At 40.1% G+C, this 24350-nt stretch overlaps 5 protein-coding genes across 7 annotated transcripts in view; 3 read left to right on the top strand and 2 right to left on the bottom strand.

Moving 5' to 3' along the window:
- Pdfr (Pigment-dispersing factor receptor) overlaps window positions 1–969 on the top strand; it is a 49356-nt gene extending 48387 nt beyond the window's left edge. Inside the window, exon 9 of the mRNA XM_089263946.1 lies at window positions 59–969. Within this exon, the coding sequence (XP_089120072.1) occupies window positions 59–386 (328 nt within the window). The 3' untranslated portion in view covers window positions 387–969. The remainder of the gene's footprint in view (window positions 1–58) is intronic.
- Window positions 970–4328: 3359 nt separating this feature from the next.
- On the bottom strand, window positions 4329–7109 carry Vha36-3 (Vacuolar H[+] ATPase 36kD subunit 3). Of its 2 annotated transcripts, none has more exons than XM_018109105.3 (5): window positions 6954–7109; window positions 6675–6811; window positions 6491–6608; window positions 6056–6419; window positions 4329–5992 (listed from the first exon to the last, which is right to left on the bottom strand). In XM_018109105.3, the coding sequence occupies exons 2-5, from the start codon at window positions 6713–6715 to the stop codon at window positions 5763–5765; spliced, it is 753 nt and encodes a 250-aa protein (XP_017964594.1). In that variant the 5' UTR covers window positions 6716–6811; window positions 6954–7109; the 3' UTR covers window positions 4329–5762. The 2 variants fall into 2 exon arrangements, with proteins under 2 accessions (XP_017964594.1, XP_089120091.1); XM_089263965.1 differs by having other exon boundaries at window positions 6675–6850; window positions 6954–7066.
- A 277-nt stretch (window positions 7110–7386) lies between these two features.
- Window positions 7387–10360, top strand: AANATL7 (Arylalkylamine N-acetyltransferase-like 7). Its single transcript, XM_018109117.3, has 2 exons — window positions 7387–8863; window positions 9465–10360. The coding sequence occupies exon 2, from the start codon at window positions 9506–9508 to the stop codon at window positions 10175–10177; it is 672 nt and encodes a 223-aa protein (XP_017964606.1). The 5' UTR covers window positions 7387–8863; window positions 9465–9505; the 3' UTR covers window positions 10178–10360.
- A 246-nt stretch (window positions 10361–10606) lies between these two features.
- On the bottom strand, window positions 10607–12457 carry LOC108656820 (protein GUCD1). Of its 2 annotated transcripts, none has more exons than XM_018109115.2 (3): window positions 11593–12457; window positions 11007–11131; window positions 10607–10934 (listed from the first exon to the last, which is right to left on the bottom strand). In XM_018109115.2, exons 1-3 carry the CDS (start codon window positions 12069–12071, stop codon window positions 10831–10833), a joined length of 708 nt encoding a protein of 235 aa, XP_017964604.1. In that variant the 5' UTR covers window positions 12072–12457; the 3' UTR covers window positions 10607–10830. The 2 variants fall into 2 exon arrangements, with proteins under 2 accessions (XP_017964604.1, XP_017964605.1); XM_018109116.3 differs by having other exon boundaries at window positions 11007–11092; window positions 11593–12454.
- A 442-nt stretch (window positions 12458–12899) lies between these two features.
- LOC108656815 (uncharacterized) lies at window positions 12900–24317 on the top strand. Its single transcript, XM_018109098.3, has 10 exons — window positions 12900–13076; window positions 13662–13998; window positions 14065–14249; window positions 16021–16200; window positions 16270–17179; window positions 17286–17671; window positions 17781–18108; window positions 19309–21383; window positions 21687–22104; window positions 24276–24317. The coding sequence occupies exons 2-8, from the start codon at window positions 13884–13886 to the stop codon at window positions 19911–19913; spliced, it is 2709 nt and encodes a 902-aa protein (XP_017964587.1). The 5' UTR covers window positions 12900–13076; window positions 13662–13883; the 3' UTR covers window positions 19914–21383; window positions 21687–22104; window positions 24276–24317.
- Window positions 24318–24350: the final 33 nt, after the last annotated feature.

The following is a 24350-nucleotide window of genomic DNA, read 5'->3' as shown; positions in this document are numbered from 1 at the left end:
AAGTGGTCACGGCCAGGCGGAGATACCCTGTAATATAGTGTGTGACATTCGGCATTAGGATCTCGCCGCAAAGCAGACGCCTCAATTGCCGTAAGGCCAGCAGCGTGATCATCGTCATTGCCAATGAGCCGCAACGTCAGCGATCTGTCCAGCAGCGCAACAACAACAACACGGCGAATGGGAACGGCAATCAAGGCAAGGACGAACCGGCAAGTGGCTCCGCTAGGTCCGGCCAACGGATCAGAAGCAAGGAGACGCCGGAGCAAGGTCGCAGCACGGGCAACTGGATGTTCAGTCTGTGCTTTCACGGCCAAAAGGTACTGAGAGTACCGCCAGCGTCATCCGTACCACCCGAGTCAGTTGTATTTGAGTTGTCAGAGCAGTAGGCCAAAAAACCGTAGTTCTAGCCAACTATATATAGAAACTTAGCAACCCCGTAGCACAACCCCCAACCCACTTAGTGACTAGCCTCGACTTTGGTCACAAACTCTCCGCATAACTTATCAACCTTTCAGCTTACATGCACAGAACATCCACCCGAACTATGCTAGAGATGGGCGCATCTCGAGCATGACTAAACACGATCGCATGCCCTGATCAATAGGCATATGGCCTATTGTCTAGTGGTATTTGTCGTGCGCCCATCTCTGAATGCTATCAACTTTTGTATGCTGTAAAAATTGCCTAGCCTAATTAGTCTTAACCACGAATTACACACGAAACACGCTTATTTGCGACTGCTTGGCTCGAGTTGAGTTTGTCCCAGCGACAGTTCACTGTACGCTGTCCACCACACACATATCTTATACACCCATATGCTTGACTCCGACCTGTACACCTGACTATATCCTCAAGATCGCCAGCCATCAACAGGCCCCAAGAATTCTTTGTATCTTATTACATTCTATTCTAATCCCACAATTATGCCCAGGATCTTGGACAGCATGTCGATTAAACCAAAGAAATCCCTAAATATTTCATTCAAAATAAAACTAATATTTTAATAGTGATCAGTGTGACCGGAGTAAGTCCCTAAATATTTCATTCAAAATAAAACTAATATTTTAATAGTGATCAGTGTGACCGGAGTACCATTTGACTTTATCACAATTATATTGCATTTTCGGAGCTCATTTGTAGTTAAACTCATGTAAATATGTATAGACGTATAGTACATATAAGAATTTTTATTGTATATCTCGATCAATTATCGATTTAAGTTAGTATATAGTAGTTGAGTTTTGGTAAAACAAACAATATTACAATATAGTATTCCTATTTATATGCTTTTAATGTGAAGGGAAACTTTTAATAACGAAATCGATTTACTGTCGATGGCAATTCATCATTAGGAAGAGCTCAAACGGAAGTTCCTAAAAAGTTATAGTCAAACTTAAGGTTACTTATTTCAAAAGGACATCAACAGACTTATCTTGACTGAGAAGGGCTTTACAGGAAATTCATATTAAAATGAAGATAAATTAAGGAAAGACTTGAAGATCATGAGAGCAAGTAGTGAGAGAGCGAGAGGGATAGAGATATAGGGAGAGAAATGAAGGGTAATTTTATATGAATAGCGAATTGTTGACAAAATATATAAAAACTCAGAAAGCTCTTAAATAAAAATTAAAGTACATTTTTATTAACAACTCTAAGGATAATTGATAATAATTTTAGAAGAACTTTATGAGATAAAGAAAACTCAATGAGAAAATATAGAAGAAGGGAATTTCACAATATTATATTAATAATTTTACGATAAAAAACAGATTTCTGCATTTTGCTCAAAATCGAGCAATTGGGAAATTGGAAAAATGCTTTAATGAAAAACTGGAAGAATACTTGAAGTATTTTTTATAGGAGACCAAATGTTTGATAATATATGTGTATAATATATGTATGTATATATATATTTTTTAGAAATTCCCATTTGGGCATTTAATCACATTAGTTGTTCAACTCGCCCATCGAAAGAGCTCAAAATACATCTTAAGTACTAAATATTCCTATTGAATACAGTTTACGGCATAAGTAAAGGGTAGCCGTTAGTCGATCACTTCAATGTATTTCATTTATCACTAGCATTCGGTCACACTGATCAGCTAAAATGTATGCCAATAGCCAAAAATGATTTAAGCCTCTTTTAACCGCTCTTTTTTAAATTATACTAAACTTAATGATTGCAACTAAAGTTTATTCATAAATAATTTTACTAATAATCAATCTGCTCACAGAGTTTTTTTTTTTGCAGCGCTTTGTTTGCAACCAAACGCACAAGATTTGCAATTTTTATAATATTTTTTATAATTGAAAGAAAAACAACAACAAAAGCTATCAAACTTAATGTCTATGTGCTTTTTTCTCTCTCTCCCTCTCTCTTTTTCCGTCTTTTCTTCCATTTTTGTCACCATTCTATGATATGCATACGAATAACTTTTTTTTGTGTTTGCCAACTTTTCATCAAATTTTTGGCGCGCTTCTGCTTGATGCATTTTATGTCTCTCTCTCTCTCTCTCTCTCTCTCTCTCTCTCTCCTCTTTCTGTCTTTCTCTGTCTTTGCCTTTCTCTCTTTTTCGTTTCTTGCCTGTCTTTTTGCTTGTGTCATTTGCAGAACAAATGTGTGATGCCTGGCGCTCAGCAAATATTTATGACGTCACAGTTGTCCGCAACGACATCAATGGCGACGTTAACAACAACAACTACTACTACAACAACAACAAGTGCAATCGCAACCATAACAACAACAACAACAAGCTGAACAGCCGCAGCAGCCGCAGTCGTAAAAATATTGCAAAAACCAAAATACTAACTGTAAACCTTAAGAACTGTTGAACGCCTAAAGCTTAACGCGAGCACACGCTCACACTCAGTCACACATACATACATACACTCGCTCAATATCTGACTCTCACTCTCGCTATCTCGCTCCCGCTCTCGCTCTCGCTCTCTCGGTGTCGCTTTATCCGTTGCCCTTGCGCACGTTTTAGCTTAGCTTCTAAGCGCGCAGCAGTACTAAAGAAAAAAACTCAACTGAAATGTGTGCACTTTTATAAATAGATTAATATCAATTATTTTATATACATATATCTATGTATATATCTGTATGCATATCGGTATATATATATATTTATACCTATATATATATACATACATATGTATATGTATGTAATGCTAACTCATAACTGAGAGAGAAAAAGACCGCAAATCGAAATCGAATTTGATTCGATGCGTGTTTTCTTCTCTTTATGGCTATATTTGTGTGTGAACAATTAATATTTAAGTGAAAACTTTTTTTTTTTTAATAAATATATACTTAACGTAAGGCGGCAAACTACTAAAACAAAAAAGCGTATATACATACATACATATATGCATATATACATGTATACATATATAAACATATTATTCATATACAACAAACATAGCTGCATATTTATATACATACATATTAAACATATAGTGCAATTACATACATACATATACATATATATACATGCATACATATATCTATTTACACATGATGTCACATTATATCAATATAACGGTATACCAAGCTACCTGAACATTTTTAAAAGATAATACCTATATACATACATATGTATATGAATATGCTAAAGGTTATACATGCATTCAAGTTGTACTAGTTCCGATTTACTTACCCAGATTTTTTGTAAAACTTACCTAGAATATACCTAGAGACCAGATAGCATCGGATGATGTGAAAAAAGATATGCACTCTTGCACAATCTTATCCTTCACATCTGATTTTATACAATATATCTAATTTTGGCTTTGTCACACCCAAATAGATCTAAGTGTAACGCTTGTCCTCTGTGAACCATCTGCAAAACTTGAACAGTTTTAAATCTATAGCTCTCACAGCTATGAAAGCTATAGTCTTGGTCCGTTAGGCAGGTCCTCATAGGTGTAAATTTTCTATAAAAATGTATAGAGAGGTTCAACTGTTAACTGTTAACTGCAAACTTTTAAATGTGAACTGTAGATGTATCTATATGTGGGTGTTTTCATAAAGTGTTCTGAAATTTCAGGTCTCTAGCGTCAATAATAGAGAAATGGTTACCAAGCACAGCTGAACAGATAAACAGCAAGACCAATTGCACATAAGCTATATACTCTCAGAAGAACAGTCACAATTGTGAGAACTACACTTATCTCTCACCCGAGCCTCCCCCCTCTCTCCCACTCTATTTAACTCCGTCTTATCCAAATAAACGCGTTTGCCGGTTCAGATTTCTTTTCGAACCGGCTCATTTGCAGCATTCTTGAGCCCGTAAACAAAATGCATGAACTAAACATATACACATGTATTTACATATATATGTATATGTATACTGTTATATTGGAGAAGTACAAAATGCAGTCACAGTACTTGGTATACAATATCTTAACATATTCGTACACACACACATATATATATATACATACAAGCATATATAGAGATGTCTATCTAATATAGTGCATGCGCATTTTTCGCAAACTTAAGAACCATTTACACCGGTAAATGCCGACTTGAAGCCCCATTTACAACGCGTGCAAATGAGTGAAATATATTTTTGCTCACATATTTTTTAACGCCATTTTTGCCCCTCGACTTCGCGCAAAAACCAAATTTTTTTTTCTTAAGCTAAGAACTTGATGGAAGCAAGCCGAATTTAATGAGAAAACACACACAAAATAGGAAAATGGGAAAGCTAACTACTTAATACAAAACAGAACTGTGAGAAACATAATAAACCATAAGAAACAGAGAAACCAAAAACCAAAAAAACAAAACAAAAATGTGGTCAATGGCAAACTATTACGTGTATAAGCAAACATAATATACATATATCTATGTGTATATGAATAAACTTGATTTTATATATGTATCTAAATAGTTGATGTTTGTCTCGCCTTTTATTAATTCAAATTGGGGAACTCTAGATCTCGCGAAATGAGAACGAGAACTGGAACGATATCGTGAAAGATAATCTATGCGCGTAGGTCTTTCGATAGAAGTATATGCTATATGCATATTTGTATCCACAATTTACGTTACTGTTATTGGATTGCGGCCTGGCACGTGTCGTGTGTGACGTCTGTTGAGGGAAGGTGGAGGGGGACGGGCGATCTGACATATCCATATCGATGACTACGAGTACCCAAAGCGGCTAAATGAGACGATTTTATGGGCCATCAAATAGGTTTTTTTTTTTTTTTTGATTGTTTCTATTTGGTATCTAGTTTCATTTACTGTGCACAATTAAAAGTCGACGAAATTAGGCAAATTAACAACAAATACACACAAAAGCCAATCATGAGAAGAGTAATAATAATAATAATAATAATAATAACAATAATACAAATACATTGTCAAGTACATACATACATGTACGCACATAATTTCATTAGCTACATACAACAACAACTAGAGAGCAGCAATAGCAACAACAACAACAATAGCAGCAATAGTAACGGCAACCGCAACGGCAACACAGCAGCAACAACAATCACAGCGCGAGCAGCGTATGGAGCAACAACAACGAACCAATAGCCGAACCAGAGCCAGAACCCGAACCAGAACCAGAGCTAATTGCAGTACAATGTGAGAGACGAAATTGAATTAGCACTCGCGAAGCCTTAACTGATCTGCGTGTGTGTGTGTGTGCGTGTGCGCGTGCGTGCTTATATATGTATGTATGTGTGCGTATCTCCGTGTGTGCGTGTGTGGGGATTGATTGGCTGGCGTGCGACTCTTTCAATTAGAAGAGCAAGTCCTCGTCGCCATCCTCTTCGAGTATATTCTGCGCCTGTTCGCTGCTGACCACGTTGTAGCCCTGGCGGCGCAGCTCCTCGCGCTTGAGATCCGCACTCTTGCGCGCCTCGCGCTTCTTGTCCTGGATCTTCTTCAGGCGATAGAACTCCTCGCGCTCCAGCTCGTCCAGCTCACTGATGATGTACTCAATGGTGCGATTGATGCGCGGTATGATAACTGTAATGGTCAATCGCAATGATCAATCGCACATCAATGTGATATCAAATTCCAAATACTAACCATGCTCGATGGCATTGACACGCCTGTTGGTCACCTTGATGACATCGTCCAGCGTCACAAAGGACGTTTGCAGCGATGCCAGCTCGACCAGCAGACGCACCGCGCTCTGGTAGTTCTTCTTCAACTTGGCCAACTGTTGGCCGCCGCGCGCCAAGCCGGCCAGCTCGTAGGTATCGACGCCATCCTGATAGGGCTCGAACAGGGGCAGAGTGACGCCGGCGACATTGTCCTTCTTGGTGCGAATCTTGATCTGTGCCTTGGTCACGTTCTGCAGCACGATCTGATTGATGTCGCCCGTGGTGAACTTGACCTCGGCCAAAGAGAAGGCCGCCTCCTTCATTACCTGGCCCATTAGCATTTTGGTCTGTGCAAAGAGTGAGAGAGATCACTCAGATGACGAGACGATGTCATCATTAATCAGCTGCTCTTGCCTACCTCAATGATCTTGCCCAGAATCAAACGGAAACGCATCTGCAAAGCGTCAGCCTTCTTCTTAAGTAGGCCATGGCCTTTCGTGGCGCCCGCCAGACGCGATTTCATCAACGTTTGTGCTCTGCGCGACAGAATGCGTGAGATGGAGATATGTATCTCTAGAGACAGAGAGGGGGAGAGCACTTACCCGCGCGATGGAAATATGGGCAGACGATCTCTGGCGGCCATGATTCAATTGGTTTGGTTAATAAAGCCCACAAGTGTACCGTTACTGGCACCGCTACAGTTCCGTTATGCGCTGCTTCTTCCTTAGCCGTCTGCCAACTGATGATAAATTTGAATAGAATTTTATGTTGTGCACAACTTTATGTTAAACGTCAACAAAAACGACAATAATAACAACAACAATGGCAACAATAACAATGCATAGACTATAAACTAAAAATAAGAGCAACAAAATATTAACCACAATGAATATATGCGACAAATATACAAAAATAAACGGACGAGCACCGAGCAAAAAGAACGAGAACCGCAAAGCAAAGCACACGACAGCGAAATGGGACAAATGACAAACAGCGCAACGGTCTTCGACGTTAACGTCAACGTCGACGCAGGCGCCAACGCCGACGGCGACGCAACATCGTCCAATGTGACGTATGGATAAAAGTGAAGCGCGTCCATTGGGCCGAGCGCTCAGCTGATGCCATCACAGCTAGTGTCAGCGAGGAGCACAGCTAGCTAGAGATGAGCGCGTGAGTGATCGATCGGATGCCGCAAATTTCGCTGCAGTGTAATCTGCATTTCTTTTTGCATTTCAGTTGAAATATGAACATGTTAATTAACTATTTTAAGGAACTACTGTCGCATACATAATCAAGTGTCATTACAATAGTAAAACCTTCAATCTCACACTGTCGACTCCGCAGCGCACACATCTCTAAGCCAGTGCTGCCAAATCGCTGCATGGACCGTTAGACCGAATTGAGCTAAATTGATGCTGATTGCCAACAGTACGCACAACACTTAGTCAGGTCGTCAGTCACTAAAAACAAAGAAATGTCCGAGCCCAAGCACAACACACGCGCTGTCGCTTCCATTGTCATCGTCTTTCGGCTTGACCTAGCAATGGCAAACGGAGCTTTTACGCAAACGGGGGAGGGGGTGGCACAGAGGTTGTCCGAGTCACGCAATTTGAATATGCGTCTTGTGCGCCGTCATGTGTCAAAAAAACAAAACGAGGCAAATTAAACACAATGCGAAAAAAAAAGCAGAAAAACAAAAAAAATTAATATACACGTGTGCGCCTTATACAGTATGTTGGTTAATAATATTTATTAAAATAAAAAATATTGCATGGGCAACTGGGAATTGCTGGGGTCACAGTCTAGCTCGAGGTCTGGGCCGCGCAACGTTTGTTGCAGGGCGTGGCTGGGTCTGAGCAAGGCCGTAAACAAAGTGGAATCAGTTTCCTAACCAGACATCTGCCATTACTAGCCTACGTAATGCTCAAATACTAGGCGATTCTCTAGAGACCTCTCTATTTTATGGTAAGTTAAAGTTAATATATTTATTATCTTTAATAGCAGTACTTAGTGTAAACGCTGCTTAAGATTCAATTAGCAAAAATTACTGAGTACATCAATCGTAATTGTCGAGTATTTGTTATGCAGGTGACATCCCATTGGGCTTAAGTCCTTGAGTAAGTCATATAAAAGTCAAAATTCGTATGTATTTACATATGTACACACATACGCACACACACATACACACAAACAGAGCCACAAGTGGCATGAAGCGCACACACAGACGCGCACACAAAGAACAAAGTGAATCAACAGTTGGCGTCGCCGTTACTGCTGTCTAATTCGTATTGGGCTAAATATTACAGAGTGGGAGCAGAAGCTAGGCAACAGGAACAAAAAAAATACTTTTGCGCCTCTCTTTTGCTCTCTAGCTCGAATTTTTATTACCATTTGGCAAAAGTCACGAACAGGCACACTGACTCACTCAACGACTCCCTCGCTCACTCGCATACACACAGACACACAGAACACAGCACACATACGCACGCACACGCACACGCACGCACTCATCCTGTTAGATGTTAAAAGCGTTTTTCATGGTCGTGCATTGAGCAGGGGCTCACGCTTTCAAGCGACTTGTTGAACAGGCCGACCAGCCTGTACGCCACTGGACATACATTTTTCTCTCAAACGCACAGGAACAGAAGCACAGCCAGGATGCTGCTGCTGCTGTTGCTGCTGCTATTGAGGCCGCAGTTCGCATTTCGCAGCGCCCGCAAGTAGGTTACACATTTTTAGTCGCTCTCCCAATATATTAAATCAAATTGTGAGATTAACCACTCAATCACCAGTAAGTAAATAAATCTGTTAAGAAAAAACTAATGACTAAAGAAAATAAATGAAATTCGCTCAGTGCAAATATAGCAAAGCGCGCAAAGATAAGGGTAAAGGGGCAAAGTAGAAAACGGGGCTAGATGAGTGCATATTCCGTCGTTAAGTGTCGAAAATGGTTGAATATAATGCGATTGTAATACCAGTGACACCAACAACAGCTGCAACAAACAACAACAAAGAATAAAAAGCAAGAGAGAGTTTTCATGTGTGCGTGCTGGAATGCGTCGGTGAGCGCGTGAGCGCGTGAAATAGAGAGAGAGAGTTATGCGTACTCTCTAATTGAGTTATGAAAGCAAAAATGCCACTGAGAGCTGGCGTGTAATAAATACACATACACATATGTGTGCAGGCATATATGTATGTATGTGTCTAGGTATGTGTATGAGAATGTGCATAGTTATATGCGACACATACACAAGCATAAACAATGATCATTTTTTGTTTTTGTGTGTGACCAGCAGTAAAATTTCATGAAGCTGCGCTTTAAAATATTCATATTCGACTATATAACCCCATCTAATAAGTATGCTACACATTCTTCCCACTTCTTTATATAGCATACATTCCCGAGCACATTTAGATATTGTAATTTAACAAAATGGAGTACAAACTGATCACAGCTGACCACTTTGAGCGAGTGATCGAGCATTTGCGGCGTAATTTTTTTGCCGATGAGCCACTGAACCGTGCTGCTGGTCTCTGCCAGCACGGGGGTGGCAACGCTGAACTGGAGCATCACAGTCTGACAACGCTGCAGGATCAGCTAAGCATCATGGCAGTGGATGGTCGTAAGGACAGCAACAACTACGGCGAAATCGCTGGCGTCATACTCAATGGCGTCCTCCGTCCAGGCGATACGGAACAGGCGCTGGAAAAGCTGCAGGAGAGCAGCGATGCCAACTATAAGAAAATCTTTGAGCTGCTCTACGGCCACAGCCTGCAGGTGGATCTCTTCGAGCGCTACAATGTCGAGCAGATTTTCGATGTTCGCATCCTCTCAGTGGATGCACGCTATCGCGGACAAGGCATAGCCAAGGAGCTGGTGCGCCGCGCCGAGCAGGTGGCACGCAATTCTGGCTTCCAGTTGCTCAAGGCCGATGCCACCGGCATTTTCTCACAAAAGATCCTGTGCTCGCAGGGCTTCCAGCCGTTCTCCGAGCAGCTCTATGCCAAATATACGAATGACGCTGGCGAGATTATCTTGCCCGTGGAGGCACCACACATTAAACTACAGCTGCTGACCAAACAGCTCAACAAGGACACTCAGTAGAAATACAAAGACAAAAACGAAATTTTTATAGCCATTTTTTTATTATTATATACGAGTATATACATATATATAGATAGATATATATGTACGTTAAAATACTGTTATATTATGTTTTATAATACTATTTTTTGTATTCGAAAAAGTTCTGAAATACTTGTCTTGTTCTACAAGGGATTATAATATAATATAATATATATCTTGTTGTTGTTGTTTTTTTAATTTTTTTTGTTTTAAATGGGGACCAACTATAATCTTAAATAAATGCTATAACTATTCAAAAAAAAAACATAGTAAACTTTGTTTTGTTTGACAACAAAGGTTAATGCAAACAGTGGAAACAAATAAATTTACATATATATAAATATATGTATGTATATATAAATATATATATACACATACATGTTATATACAAAAATATTAAACAATAAATAAAGTAAGCAAATTATATTGACAACATAGTTAGTTATTAAAAACTAACGGTACATATAGCTTAGGTACGTCAGATGAAAGGCCAAGCCTAGTACGATCAGATCGCAGTCCTAATACAAGTAAATATCACATAAGCGAGCAGGTCCAATTTAACAACAACAACTATGGCAACTGCTGGCCAGGTACGGCATGACATTACGTCGCCACTATCGGCATCCGAGTGTTTACTTTTTCCGTTTCGATTTCTCGAAAATGAATATGATATCCTGATCAGTGCCGAAAGCCGTTCTTGCTGTATCCATAGAAGCCGGTGAACAGCGGCAAGTATCTGAAATCGAATAGACGATTAGTCATGCTTCCATAAATATTAAATTAGTTAATTTCATTGCATCGCACTTACGGCCGTCGCGTGTTTCTGGATTATTATAAAATATTGTATGTGCTTCTGCGTCGTAGCCACATAGCACCACATAGTGTCCAGCAAAACTTTTGTTTTTATTTTGGGCAAAACAGAAGAGATGAAAACTTAATAATAAGCAAAGTGGTTAAAATGGGTTAATCAAGCCAATTCAAGCACTGCAAGAATGCACAGCCAAGACACGCTTCAAACGACCGTTGGGCGCCAGCTCACATCCCGATAACATCGTCCTATCGATAATTGTGATCTCGGCTTTTCATATGGTAATTTAGCAACTGGATGAATGTTAAATGCAAGTGTCTGGTGGTGCCACGACAAATGACTATGATTGTCTGGTGAGAAGGTTGCATAAGTGATTGCAATTATTATCCAATTCAGTTCATTATTGGCAAACGGCCCGGACCTTGGCACGTTCTCAGTTCATTATTAAGATTTCCGTGTCTTTGTTGTGCATTCGTATTATTGCATTGCATTAAGGAGTATACATAGTACGTAAGTTATGTATGTACATACATATGTATGTATGCATATATGTACGTAACAAAAGAGCTACGTTACGACTACCTACCCAAACTTTTCACGAATCGTACGACGGCACACTTCGCAAATGAGTTGCGAGGCATTTGTCAACAGTATGATTGGTCCATGGCGTGCCAAGTGCATAACAATACCATGCATGTTCACAGTGCGCTGCTGGATGCGCAAGCCTTTCCCAGGCGCTTCCTTGAACCTGCGCATAACCCGCTTCTCGTCCTTGTCCAGTACATGCGAATAGTAAGAATGCTTCTTGTAACTTGGATCCACGCCAATTGTTTGCGTATAGTATTCGTGACGCACGTGATAGCGAAGCAGCAGATAGCAGAGATCGATTGTCCAGGTACTGACACCGAAACCTTCATCCTTGCAAATGCTCTCGAAGTTATTTAGGAACTGTTTACGTTGCGATGAGGACAATATCATTAAAATGCAGGTCACCCCGCAATCCCAGTTGAAGCGTTGTTGAATGTGCGTAATATTATATTGTTTACTTTGAGGTACAGCGGTCATCGTTGTCAGTTGATTCAATCTGTGATTTTAGCTTATTTCTTTTTTATTTGTTGTTTTTTTTTTTTATTATTATTATTTAATAAATATATATATTTTTTTGTTATTTTTTGTGGATTTGTATTTTCGTCTTCAGAATGTGTTGACACAGTGGTACCAAACTCTTTATGTAAATGCTTCCTTCTTTCTGGTGTTGTGACTTAAAATATCCTTGTCAATCATTAAACTTTTGATTACTACACCAAAGAATTTGGTACCAAAGGATTTCAAACGACAAATTTTGAAGACGAAATTGCGAAATGGTGTTTCATTGGTTTCTTTTTATAAACAGATGTGTGTAAATCGTAGCAAGCAGACGTAGCGTTGAAATGTTATGTTAAAATTAACAGAGCGTAAGCGCAAAGTGAGTCGCGTAAGTGCAAAAATGAGTACGATGGGCCAAGCAGTGCAAACCAGACAAGTGCTCTTACAATTCCCAATGAGAAGTAATCGATTCTATTCGATAAGCAAAATTTCTTGCGGTATCTTACAAATTAGTGAGCATTTTTGCGTAATAGCTGGATAGCATTAGAGATGTGCAATACTGTGATTGGGGCCACTGTTAACCTTAAATTACAAGTATCGGCAGTTACGATATTTTTAAGTGAAGGCAGAATCCAAGTCAGTAAATTATATGTGGTCAACATCAACAATACTTTCAGTTGAACATACAGACAAGTCAAAGCACTGTTTTTCACACACCCAACGCGGATAGGGCACTCTAATACTAGAGTATTATTAATAATTGAAAATGTTTGTAATACTCATTTAATTAATGAGTAAAGATAACTTTCGCGCTTAGTAGTTTATAAAAATGAATGTACGTTATGAAAATTCGTTATTTTCAAGTGTTCTTGACTTAGCACTGCGACACGCTATTTGCGCAAAACTATCGCACATCTCTATCGCATAACATAATACACAAGTGTGCGAATTCCATAAAGTCGCGCACGGCCAGACACGGGTCGGGTAAATATTAAACAATATCAAAATTCTTTTACATGTAAACGACAATTGGCATAGAAAATTGTATATTTATGTCAGCGCCGAGACAGGCTGCGGCAGTAGTACATCAACAGTGTGTGACAAGTGTGCGTGCTACGTGCAAATATACATCTATATATATATATATAGTTATATATATGTGTATATATATATTTATATATATATTTCTTACATATGTGTTTCACTATGCATGCTAATATACACATGTGCCTGCCTGTGTGAGAGTGTGACCTTCGCGCAATCATTTAGCTTGGCCGACTTTTGCCAATTATAAAGAAAGTAATAGAGCATCCTGGTCGTCAGCAGACCAGTCCATCGTCCATCGTCCGTCGTGACCACTGTGCAATGGTAGCACTGCCAGCTGCTCAATTGTTGGTTGCAGTTGCTGCCAAAGCACATTAAATGGCAGCACTCTGGCATTTGATTATGCTGCGACTTAATTAGATTCCGCAGCCACCTGAGAGAGCTTTTAGCAGGGCAGCAACGGCAGCAACGGCAGCAACAAGCGCATACACTAATGAACTCTACTTATGCTTTGCTTCTTTTTAGTTGACAACACCAACAACAACATCAATAACAGCCGCTCTGTGTTAATAGAAGACGCCACGTTCTTTCTTGTAAACAAGTCTAGTCAACAAACAGACCAAATGAGCGCACACTCCAGTTAAACCGAGCAGCACAAACCAAATAACCAAACACGACACACACACACGCACACATACACACCCACCCACACACTCGCACACATACACACAGAGATAGGTCATCAAGATGCGCGTGGTTGCAATGGTGAGTGGCGGCAAGGATAGCTGCTACAACATGATGCAGTGCGTCGCCGAGGGTCACGAAATAGTCGCACTTGCCAATTTGCATCCCAAGGATAGAGGTAAATGGAGAATCCCCTTCAAGTATATATCTTGCTTATAGTTAATTCCATTTCTGGCCACTCTAGATGAGCTGGACAGCTTTATGTATCAAACAGTTGGACACATGGGCATTGAGATACTCGCCAGTGCCATGGGTCTGCCTCTGTATAGGCGCGAGACCAAGGGCAAGAGCTTACAGACCGGCAAACAATATGTGCCCACCGATGATGATGAAGTCGAGGATCTCTACAGTTTGCTGGAAACGTGCAAGGTGAGGCCAAGCCACAAGGAAGATCAATATATTATTTATATAGATATATAACTGTGTATATTTGTGGAAAGATTGAGGTTAGAGATAAGCGATTATCGATGCAAATAGCTGACGAATGACGCTAATGATGACGCTCACCTTTATACCCTGTAGTGCAGTGTGCCAGAGGACGTATTGGCATAAGGAGCTACTAGGCTCAGCTAATATACTATATAGGAGAATGATTATGTAAGATAACAATATTCCGTAATTTCTCTTAAAGAAATCAAAGAATATTTCAAAAGGAATTCCAAAAATTCCACATTTCCATACCAGCTAAAGATTCTATAGAAAGATATACATATAGTATAGTATAGCTTATTACAGGGTATTGGCCGGTGCAGCTTGTCTGTGTGGCCCATGCAAACCTTTGTTGATTGTCTGTAAAAATGTCCTTGAACAAGTTTACGCCCCATCAAACAACTCGAATATAAATTATAATTGCGGAAATTAGTTACACAGTGGGCAAATCGTTTAATCTTATCAAAAATGCCGACAAGCACGTGAACTATGTAGGGCTAGAAGTATATATATATAAATATTGTATATATGTAAATTGATTAGAGCACTCGTTTGATGACAAAGTTCTTGAACTTTAAAGATGCGCCAACGCCAAATGATGCCATAACTAAGTAGGTCATAAATCGACTAACTACATATTTGATTCATGGCCCCAAATATTTGTAGTAAGTAAAAGCAGGCCTAAGTTGACTCTGCTCAAAGAGTGTTGCACTTTGAATTGTTTCCACTCGATTGGTTTAGGGTCATAACTCAGAGTCTGTTTGATATATTGGCCTCAAATTCGGTGTGGGACATTAATAATAATAATATATCAAGATAAATTGAATTGAAGCATATGAGCAAATAAAATATTCGACTATAGATTGTAGAGTAGAATGGAATGGGATAGAGTGGAATTCTTTGTTAGGTAGAAAAAGACAGAGAAAGCCTAGACACAATCTAGACACAATCTACATTCGGAATTGTATTAAAAACAAGAATGAACAATCGGCCATGACCGACTGCAAAATACCTATTCACAGCCCAAACTTATAGAGGATGTAAACAATGATTAAGTCATTTGTGTTTCTATCTCTAAAACTATCAAAAATACAGTGTTTACCGATTTACCACGTCCTAATGAACGTAGATAGATCCACTAAATATTTTTGTGCTTCCAAAAACTTTAGCACTTCAGCTAATATGGTTTCTGAGATACCAGAAACTGCACTTTCCGATTTGCCACGTCTGCAGTAGATGGATCGGTAATATCTTGATACTAGGGAGAGTATACAGTACATATACGTATGTATATCAACTTTGAAGTCTGGACAAGCAAGACGAACATTTCACAAAACCCATATACTCGTTTTACTTTCGTGAATGGGTATTCAAAAACATATTTTCCCTAGTTTATGTAATCACAAATTGAAAACTATTTAAAGTGCTACAATGAAATTTAGTATACGATATTCTGTTGGATTATATAACAAATATAAACTAGATTAGATAAGAGCTAAATCTATAAAATTACATAATATCTATACATGTATAGGATAATTTGTATTTGAAATAAGAAAAGAAAAGAAATGGATTCATTTGTACTATTACATGCATTACATTATGATAGCATCATCTATAAAAACTATTTATACATGTATATACAAACATATTCATTTATTTAGAGATTAGTTTTATTTAAAGACATTTCGTGTTGCGTTCTATTTGACAGCACGAACTAAACGTGGAGGCGGTTGCTGTTGGTGCCATACTGTCGGATTATCAGCGGGTGCGCGTGGAGAACGTCTGCAGCCGGCTGAACCTGATATCCCTGGCCTATTTGTGGAGGAGAGATCAGACTGAACTGCTGCAGGAGATGATTGACTGTCAGGTGCACGCCATTATCATCAAGGTAAACCGAATGATAATAATTCACCACACACCTACCTCTACATTTCTTTTTTATTTTTATTTTATTTAGGTGGCCGCATTGGGCCTGGTGCCGGATCGTCATTTGGGCAAATCGTTGCGCGAGATGCAAACGCATCTGCTGAAGATGCGCGACAAGTACGGATTGAATGTGTGCGGCGAGGGTGGGGAATATGAGACGTTCACGCTGGACTGTCCGCTGTTCAAGCAGCGCATCGTGGTCGAGGATATACAGACGATAATTAGCAGCGCGGATCCCATCTGTCCCGTTGGCTACATAAACTTCACGAAGCTATCGCTGCAGCCGAAGGAGCCAAATGCCGGCGGCGATGTGGTCTTTGTGAAGAAGTCCCTAGACTATATAACCGATCTCAATGAGTCCACGTACAGCGATCTGAGCGATCCGGACTTCAGTGAAACGGAACTGGAGCTGATTGAGAAGGAGACGCGTCTGCGCGAATCGCTCAGCCAGAACGAGCTGATATCGCGCAGCAATTCGTTCGGCCGGCACTTGGCCACATCATCGTCCTCGCCGATACCCATTGTAACGAAGAGCGCCAGCGTCGACGAGCCCATACCGACGGCCAGCTGCATAACGGGCAGCGCTTCGCTGCTGCTGCTCGGGAATGCGAATGCGAATGCGAATCAGTCGACCTCCGCATCCGCACTGGCATTGGGCGCGGCGGGCGGCGCATTGCAGGCGAACAGCTGCTGCGGCTTTGGCAGCTCTCATCCATTGGGTAGCAGCACGGCCGCCGTGTGCGGCTCGCTGTCGCTGGCCATCTCCTCGCTTGGGCTGAGCACCACGCAGTGCAACAATAATGCGGCGACGACGACGATGCCAACGGGTCTCACCCAGCCGCCCAGTCCCATGAAATACGAACGGGAATTTCGTCCACTGGCCAACCAGGCCAGGGCGGCCATCAATGCCAAGGGCTGGATGTGGCTGGCGGGCATACAGGGTAACCAGCAGCACTTACAGACACTAACCCATTATCGATACGCAATATCCAGATGGCAGTGTTACTCATGTTCGCTTGTCTCTCTCCCTCTCGTTGTCTCTCCTAGGCTGCGCCGCCAGCATGGAGCTGGGCATGCAACAGGCGTTGACTACGCTGCGCGATCTGTGCACCAGCAATGGCTACGAGCTGCAGGACCTGTGCTTCACCACGCTCTACGTGAGATCCATAGCCGAGTATCCCGCTCTCAATAGCATCTATTTGCAATCGTTTGGCTTTCACAATCCACCGACGCGAGTCTGTGTCGAGTGCCCGCTGCCGGATGATTGCCATGTGGTCATGGAGGCCATTGCGCACCGAGCGCCTGTCAACCACAGTGGCGACGATAGCGAGGAGACGCAGCTGCTGCTCAATGGCCGCCGCAATACGATGCATGTCCAGGGCATATCCCATTGGGCGCCAGCCAACATTGGACCCTACAGTCAGTCGACACGAGTGAGTGACACAAAGCGACAGACAGATAGATAGAGAGAGAGAGAGAGAGAGAGAGATAGAGTGAGAGAGACGAATTGGGTGTGAAACTAATTTCGGTTCGCTTTTGCAGATTGGCGACATCACCTACATCTCGGGTCAAATTGCCCTCGTCCCGGGCAGCATGACAATCATTGAGGGCGGCATTCGGCCCCAATGCAAACTCGCATTGCGTCACATCAGTCGAATCGCCAAGGCAATGAATGCCCAGGGCCAGCTGCGCGATGTCGTCCATGGCATTTGCTTTGTCACCCATCCCGCCTTCATTGGCGAGGCGCGACGCCAGTGGGAGCGACGCACCACGAATGCCATCATGGATTATATTGTGCTGCCGGCGCTGCCTCGCGAGGCCCTCGTCGAGTGGCAGGTGTGGGCGCACACCCACAATGATCGTTTCGACTGTAAGTGTCATAAACACGCTCTGAGCCATTGGTATTGAAATTTATATTGACCTTGAACTGGAAATGTAGTTTCTGTATTATAATAGATTGTATATATATGTAGTTATATATGTGCATAGAAATCAATCTTGTCACAGACACATCATGGGTATTGTAATATATATTGAGCTTGAGCATGGTACGAATCAGAAATATAAATTATATATATGTTAATAGATCATTTTTATTTATATAGAAACCAATCTTAGAGTTATGTCAAAGGCATTGCAATATCTATTAAGCTAGAACATAGAAATTTAGTCCCAGTTAGAAATGTAGATTATTTATAATGATAGATTATACGTATTATATGCGTGTATATGTAAACAAATTTTGTTAACGCCATATCATAGACATTCCCATATGTATTGAGCAGAGTCTGAACTAGAAATATAATGCATATTACAATAGATTACTTATATTGTAGAATATCATTGTTGCCTGGAAAATGTCATAGGCTTGTATTAAGCTAGAACATAGTCAGAAATTTAGTTTATTTATATGATAGTGGAATCTCATAGCCATATCATGGGCATTGCAATTTGTATTAGGCCTGAGCATAATGATAATTCATTATGCATATTATAAGTGAATATATAAACCAATCTAATTATAGCAATACCATGAGCATTAATACAATATGTTAAATATGTCCATAGAATATATACGGCTATTATTTATGTCTTCAATTGCAATGCGTTATAGTTGCTTATATTATATATTGTGTATATTTTATATTTATATACAAATTACTTCATGAGTAAGCAAGAAGGCAGATAGATTGATTTAGACTTTTACATATTATTGCAGAGCTAGAAATTTCTTTTAAATTAATGATAATAGATCTTATAAAAAACGACGTTTGAGGCAACTTGATTTATGCTTGAACCTAATCTTAATGAACTAGAAGTTTTCATAGCATTGATAACTGATTTGCGTATATATACATACACCTATCTTATCACATGGTCATAGCGTACAGTTCATTAAGCTTTTATTATATATAGATGAGTGATATGCATATTGTATATTATAAGCATGGTTCAGAGAGCTGATTTCAAGTTGCAGGAAACACACTTCAAGATTGTAAGATTTCAAGCCTCAATTGTTGTTTGCAAAATACAAAATTCCTATTCAATTGTCTTCGATTTACTCTTTCAGACGAGGAGACTGGCTGTTCGGTTAGCGATTACACCATCTCGATACGTCGTCGCTGGAACTACGAGAACAATTGTGCGGCCATTGTTTGCTATGTGGCAACTGGCTTGGCCTCATCCACCACGCAGTTGACGCAGCTGAGCGATGACGTGCTGGGCAATCATTGCCGGCTGGCCCAGAGCCTCAGTGCTGAGAATCTGGACGAGATACTCACCTATATTGTGAATCGGCTGCTGAAGGACTATCCGTTGGCCAAGCGACAACAGCAGCAGCAACAGCAACAGCAGCCATTGCAGCGTGAAGCTGAGGAGCAAACGGCGCCTAACACTGCCACGCCCACCGAGCCAATGTCACTGCCACAGCAGCCCGGCGGCGCTGGAGACCAACAGCAGGCAGCAACGGCAGCGGTGTCCACATTGCCAGCGATACACCTGAAGCTCTTCTATCAGGTGAACGCTGCCCCGCCCACGGATCTGCTGTTGCAGGCGTTGCACGACTTCCGCCACAAATGCCAAGAAATGGCTGCGATAGTGTATACGGTACTGCCGGCGTGCAGCCTACACAATTTCAGTACGTTCCTGTCCATATGCGGAGTGCGGCACGAGTGAAGAGGGCGTAAAGTGGAGAGTGATGCGAGAGTGGGAGGGAGATGAATGGAGAGCGAGAGAGATAGAGATAGTGGAAGTTTAATGCAAGCACGCACACACAGACACATACACGAACACATATATACACAAACACGCATATACACACACACACAGACACATTTAACACACTCACACAAACACAAAGAACGCTAAACTAAGAATGCAGGCGTAGGCACGCCCATTTGTTGATATTGTTAACTAGCCTGTATATCTTATAAACTATATATATATATATATTTACTACAACTATTTACAAATGCAAAGCCAGTCAATGAGAATCTAGTTATTTACCAATTATTTCGGACCAATAACTACCACAACAACAACAAGAACAACTGCAACAATTTTATGGCAACTTAAAGTGTTTCAAAACATTTAAAGAAAAAAACACCAAATCTTAAATTTAAACAATTTACCACAAGCAACTAAAAGGAAAAGTAAAAACGAAACTCGAATTAAAAATTTAAAGCTTGAAACAAGATAAAAAACAAAACAAAACATAATTTTTATGCACTGAACTTAAGCCCAAAATTTAAAACTGTAAAACGGTTAGTTGTTAACTTTTATCACTAACTGTACTCGTCTAACTGTTTTTTCGATGTGCTTTTCATGATTTGTTTTTTGTCTCTCTCTCTCTCTCCCTTTAATTTAACTCAACTTTTTGAATGAGATTAGCTCAGTTTTTTGACCAAAACTTAGCTTTTACAAAAAAAAAAAATAATAATAATAATAATAATAATATATGTATAAAAAGAAGAGGAAGAAGAAGAAATGAAAATGAAGAGAGAAGAAGAGAAACAGCAACAATTGTAATTTAAATATTTATATAGCGATATGCGCTAATTTGTTTTTTACTTTTAATTATTTTTGAAAATTTATTAATAATACCCCTATGCCATATAAGATTGTTTTTTAACTCATTTTTTAATGCAAACTATAAATAATGTCACAATTTTGCCTAGTTGCCTTTATATGTATATATATGTGTATGTATGTATGTATGTATGTATGTATAAAGATATCGCAAGCTAAATAGTCCATTGAGTCTGGCTTAGATTCGGCCAGATGATAAACCCAATCTCAGAAGCTTAGCGAACTTTTACCTCCCCCAGGCCCCTCCACCCTTCGTCCCATATAGTCAGTGTAAACAAATTGTTAATATTCACTTCAATTGACAAATAGCACGAAAAGTTGAAGTCAACTTTTAGTAAAACTCAATTGTATGTTGGACGATTATTAAATGCTATTATTGTTATGAACAAAAAATTATAAAAAAAAAAAACAAAAAAAAAAAAACAAAAACAAAATGGAAAAAAAGATATTGATATCGATTGTGTGTCATTAAAAATCATAAAACTAAATCAAACAAAATGTGGGCGTTTCTTTTCCTTATCTGCCGTCATGAAATTTCGAGATTCATCTCGATTGACGGTACTTTATAGTGTTTCATTCAGAATGCATGCGAGCATATGCTGGAAAGACCTGCGATTCAAACCATTGCGCCAGGTACACGTCACTGTTTGCCAAAAAAAGAAAAAAAAAACTGTATTTTCACCAGAGCAACATGAATTTTAAAATGCAGCTAGAGAAACAGAGAGTGAATGAGAGTGCGCGCTCTCTCAGTCGGCGTCATCAGCCTTGATAATGACGAAAATGTATTTGCAAGCACAACAAACAAAAAGAAAGCCAAGCAAAGCAGAGTAGAGCTTTTGACAACACATTCTCTCTTTTCAGCGTGGGCCAATCAGAGATTGCGGTCAGTCTAACGAAACACCAATCAGAATTGCACCAGACGCTGACGTGGTCGACACGTCAGAGCGTAAACAAAGCGGACAAATAAATAGCCCGGCGTTTCAGAGAGCAACCAACAGTTTCCAAACAGACAGCAAAGAAGTAACAAGTCGGTATATAGAAAAGCGAAATTCCGTTGGAATACAAAATACACTACGTACAAGCAACAATAAAAGGAATATACTTTTTTTTTTAAATATTCTTATATATAAACAAATTCTGTGACTGTGAAACCGTGTACAAAAGTAATTAATAATCGAAGCCAAAAAGAAAGACAAAGCATCAAAGTGACAAAATACTTATATTTAAATAAGTTAATTTTTTTTTATGAAGTGCTCAAAATTAGTTTAAGTTAGAAAAAGTAAGTATTTAAAAATCAGTTTGAAAACTAACAATCGATAACATTTCGAGTGCCTAGAACTTTGCAACTCTGCAGCAAAGTTAACACTGACGTGTCTCTGTACACCGTCGTATGTTTGTGTGTGTGCGTGTGCGACCGAATAGAAAGCGCCGGTCGAAAGCATTCAGCAATATTCTTTCAGTTCTGTTTCAAACGTCAAGAGAGAAAAGTTAAGAAAGAAAAAAGTAAGCTTTTAATAACTCAAGCTTCAAGTGGTAAATTAAATAAAATCTCATTAAGCATTCAGTTGAATTCAAGCCATCAAGATTTTTCCCACCGGACTCAGTAAAAATAATAAAAATGAAATTGAAAGGCATTGATATAGGAAAAGCTAATCCCCATGCGTAGGGTTGTTGCCGCAGTCGCCATGTTGGCAATGTGGCTCCAGAATTGTCTGATTTTAAGGAATAAAATTTGAGTGTACAGATGAAGCACATGTAGTGGGTGCAACGGCATGCGTGCCAGACAACATTTATTATAAATAATTTGTGTGTCTGAGTGTTTAACGACTTCACAATGAGTGAAGCCAACTCCCAGGCCTCTTGGCTCCCCTCGCATGACGTGTATCGCAAAGCACTGGCCGATGTCAAAGCGTGCATAATTAACATACATATGCTTATGGACCGTAGCAGAAATTAGCATAGCATCTCATTCATTAGCCAATTGGTAATAAAGTTCATTCACATTCGAACCGGCCGGCTGCAATATGTGTATTGCAGTATGCATATGTATGTAATATACGAATGTATATAAATACATACATGCGCATATGAGGAATATTTTCAATTTCTAGAACTTGGCCACACAGCTGTGAACTTCTTGCGTTGCCACCGTGCTGCATTATTATCTGACCGCTGCTTCCGTTGCTGACATGGCAGCACTTGATTTAAATCAATGCGATAACAAATAATTGCAATATCAAAATAATAACTCAATTTAAATACAAGCACACTAACACACACACAGGCACAAACAGACAGTATAGCACAGTATACATAGATATACGCCTGCGCTGACTGCGGTGGCTGCTGCTGCTGCCAGACGTCTCTACACTCTGGCAGCTCTGGCACTCATTCAATCGGCTTTGTACACGTCATTTCAAAAAAACAAAGATCCCAAGCTACATACGTTATTCAATTCCATAGCTGACAAAAGTACACGTCGTCAGAAAACATAAAGAGCGATTACTGACTTAGTTTATACGTAGTCTTTTCGGGCAATCACATAAAAACGTGAGTAAAGCGAACCAAACTAACACAGCTGTGCAAATTGATGGCGTTTGCTGCCGACAGAAGACGCCGACGTTCGTCCCAACTTTCACCGGACGAGGCGTGTGAGTGTGCCTGTGTATGCGTAAATTGTTTGGTCTGCCATACTATTGCAATTGGGCTTTCTTGTTTCTTTATTGGGCCACTTATTGCGTATGCAGAACGCGAGGAAGATGACAGAATAAGAAGTTTTTTGTAAAAATAATAGAGTTCAGCAAAAGCAAAACCAGTTTTATTTTTTTGTTTAGCTCGTGCACAGGCATATGAATGTAGCCGGCAAATGATTTTGAGCTTACCAAAAGAGCGAATGTTAGATAGATAGCGAGAGAGAGAGAGAGAAAGAGAGAGTGTGGGTTTGAGCTTATGGCGGCAGCAGAAAGAACCAGAAAAATGTTACCACGTATACAAAAATTCTACAGCGACGTTGGCAGAGGCGCGGCGTCGGTCAATGTCAGTGAGCCGCACCGAGCTGAGTTGAGCAGCACAGAGCGTAGCCGCGCCGGGGAGCATTAAGCAGTTGTTAAACGGTTATCTGGCGAGCCAGACGTATTGTGTTCACAGCTGCTATCTTCAGGTAGTTTTAAGTGCGCGTTGATTTGCCTGCATTTGAAGCATATATAAAATATTTTAGGGCTGCTGCCATAAATTCTTTTGGGCTGTCACTTCAATGACTGTCAAAAAGTAGCACACATAACGGTAGTACCTGTTGCCAACGTCAGCGTTTCTTTTGTTCTGCCTATGCGCTCTCTTTCACTTGACTCTCCCGCTTGACGCTTGTGTTGACGTGTACAAAAAAATATCTTAAGCTAAGCTTTTGTGTTCCCTTAATTAATCATAATTTTTTTTCTCTCAATCTCGTTGCAGTTATTTTTGTTTGGTGTCAAAGACAACATCAACGCTAGTTAATAATATTTAATAAAACACTAGAAGACAACTGCC

Source organism: Drosophila navojoa, chromosome X (assembly GCF_054131105.1).
Source record: "Drosophila navojoa isolate 15081-1374.11 chromosome X, UAZ_NAV_1.0, whole genome shotgun sequence".
NCBI classification, from domain to species: Eukaryota; Metazoa; Arthropoda; class Insecta; order Diptera; family Drosophilidae; genus Drosophila; species Drosophila navojoa.
This window is presented reverse-complemented; position numbering and strand designations above follow the sequence as displayed.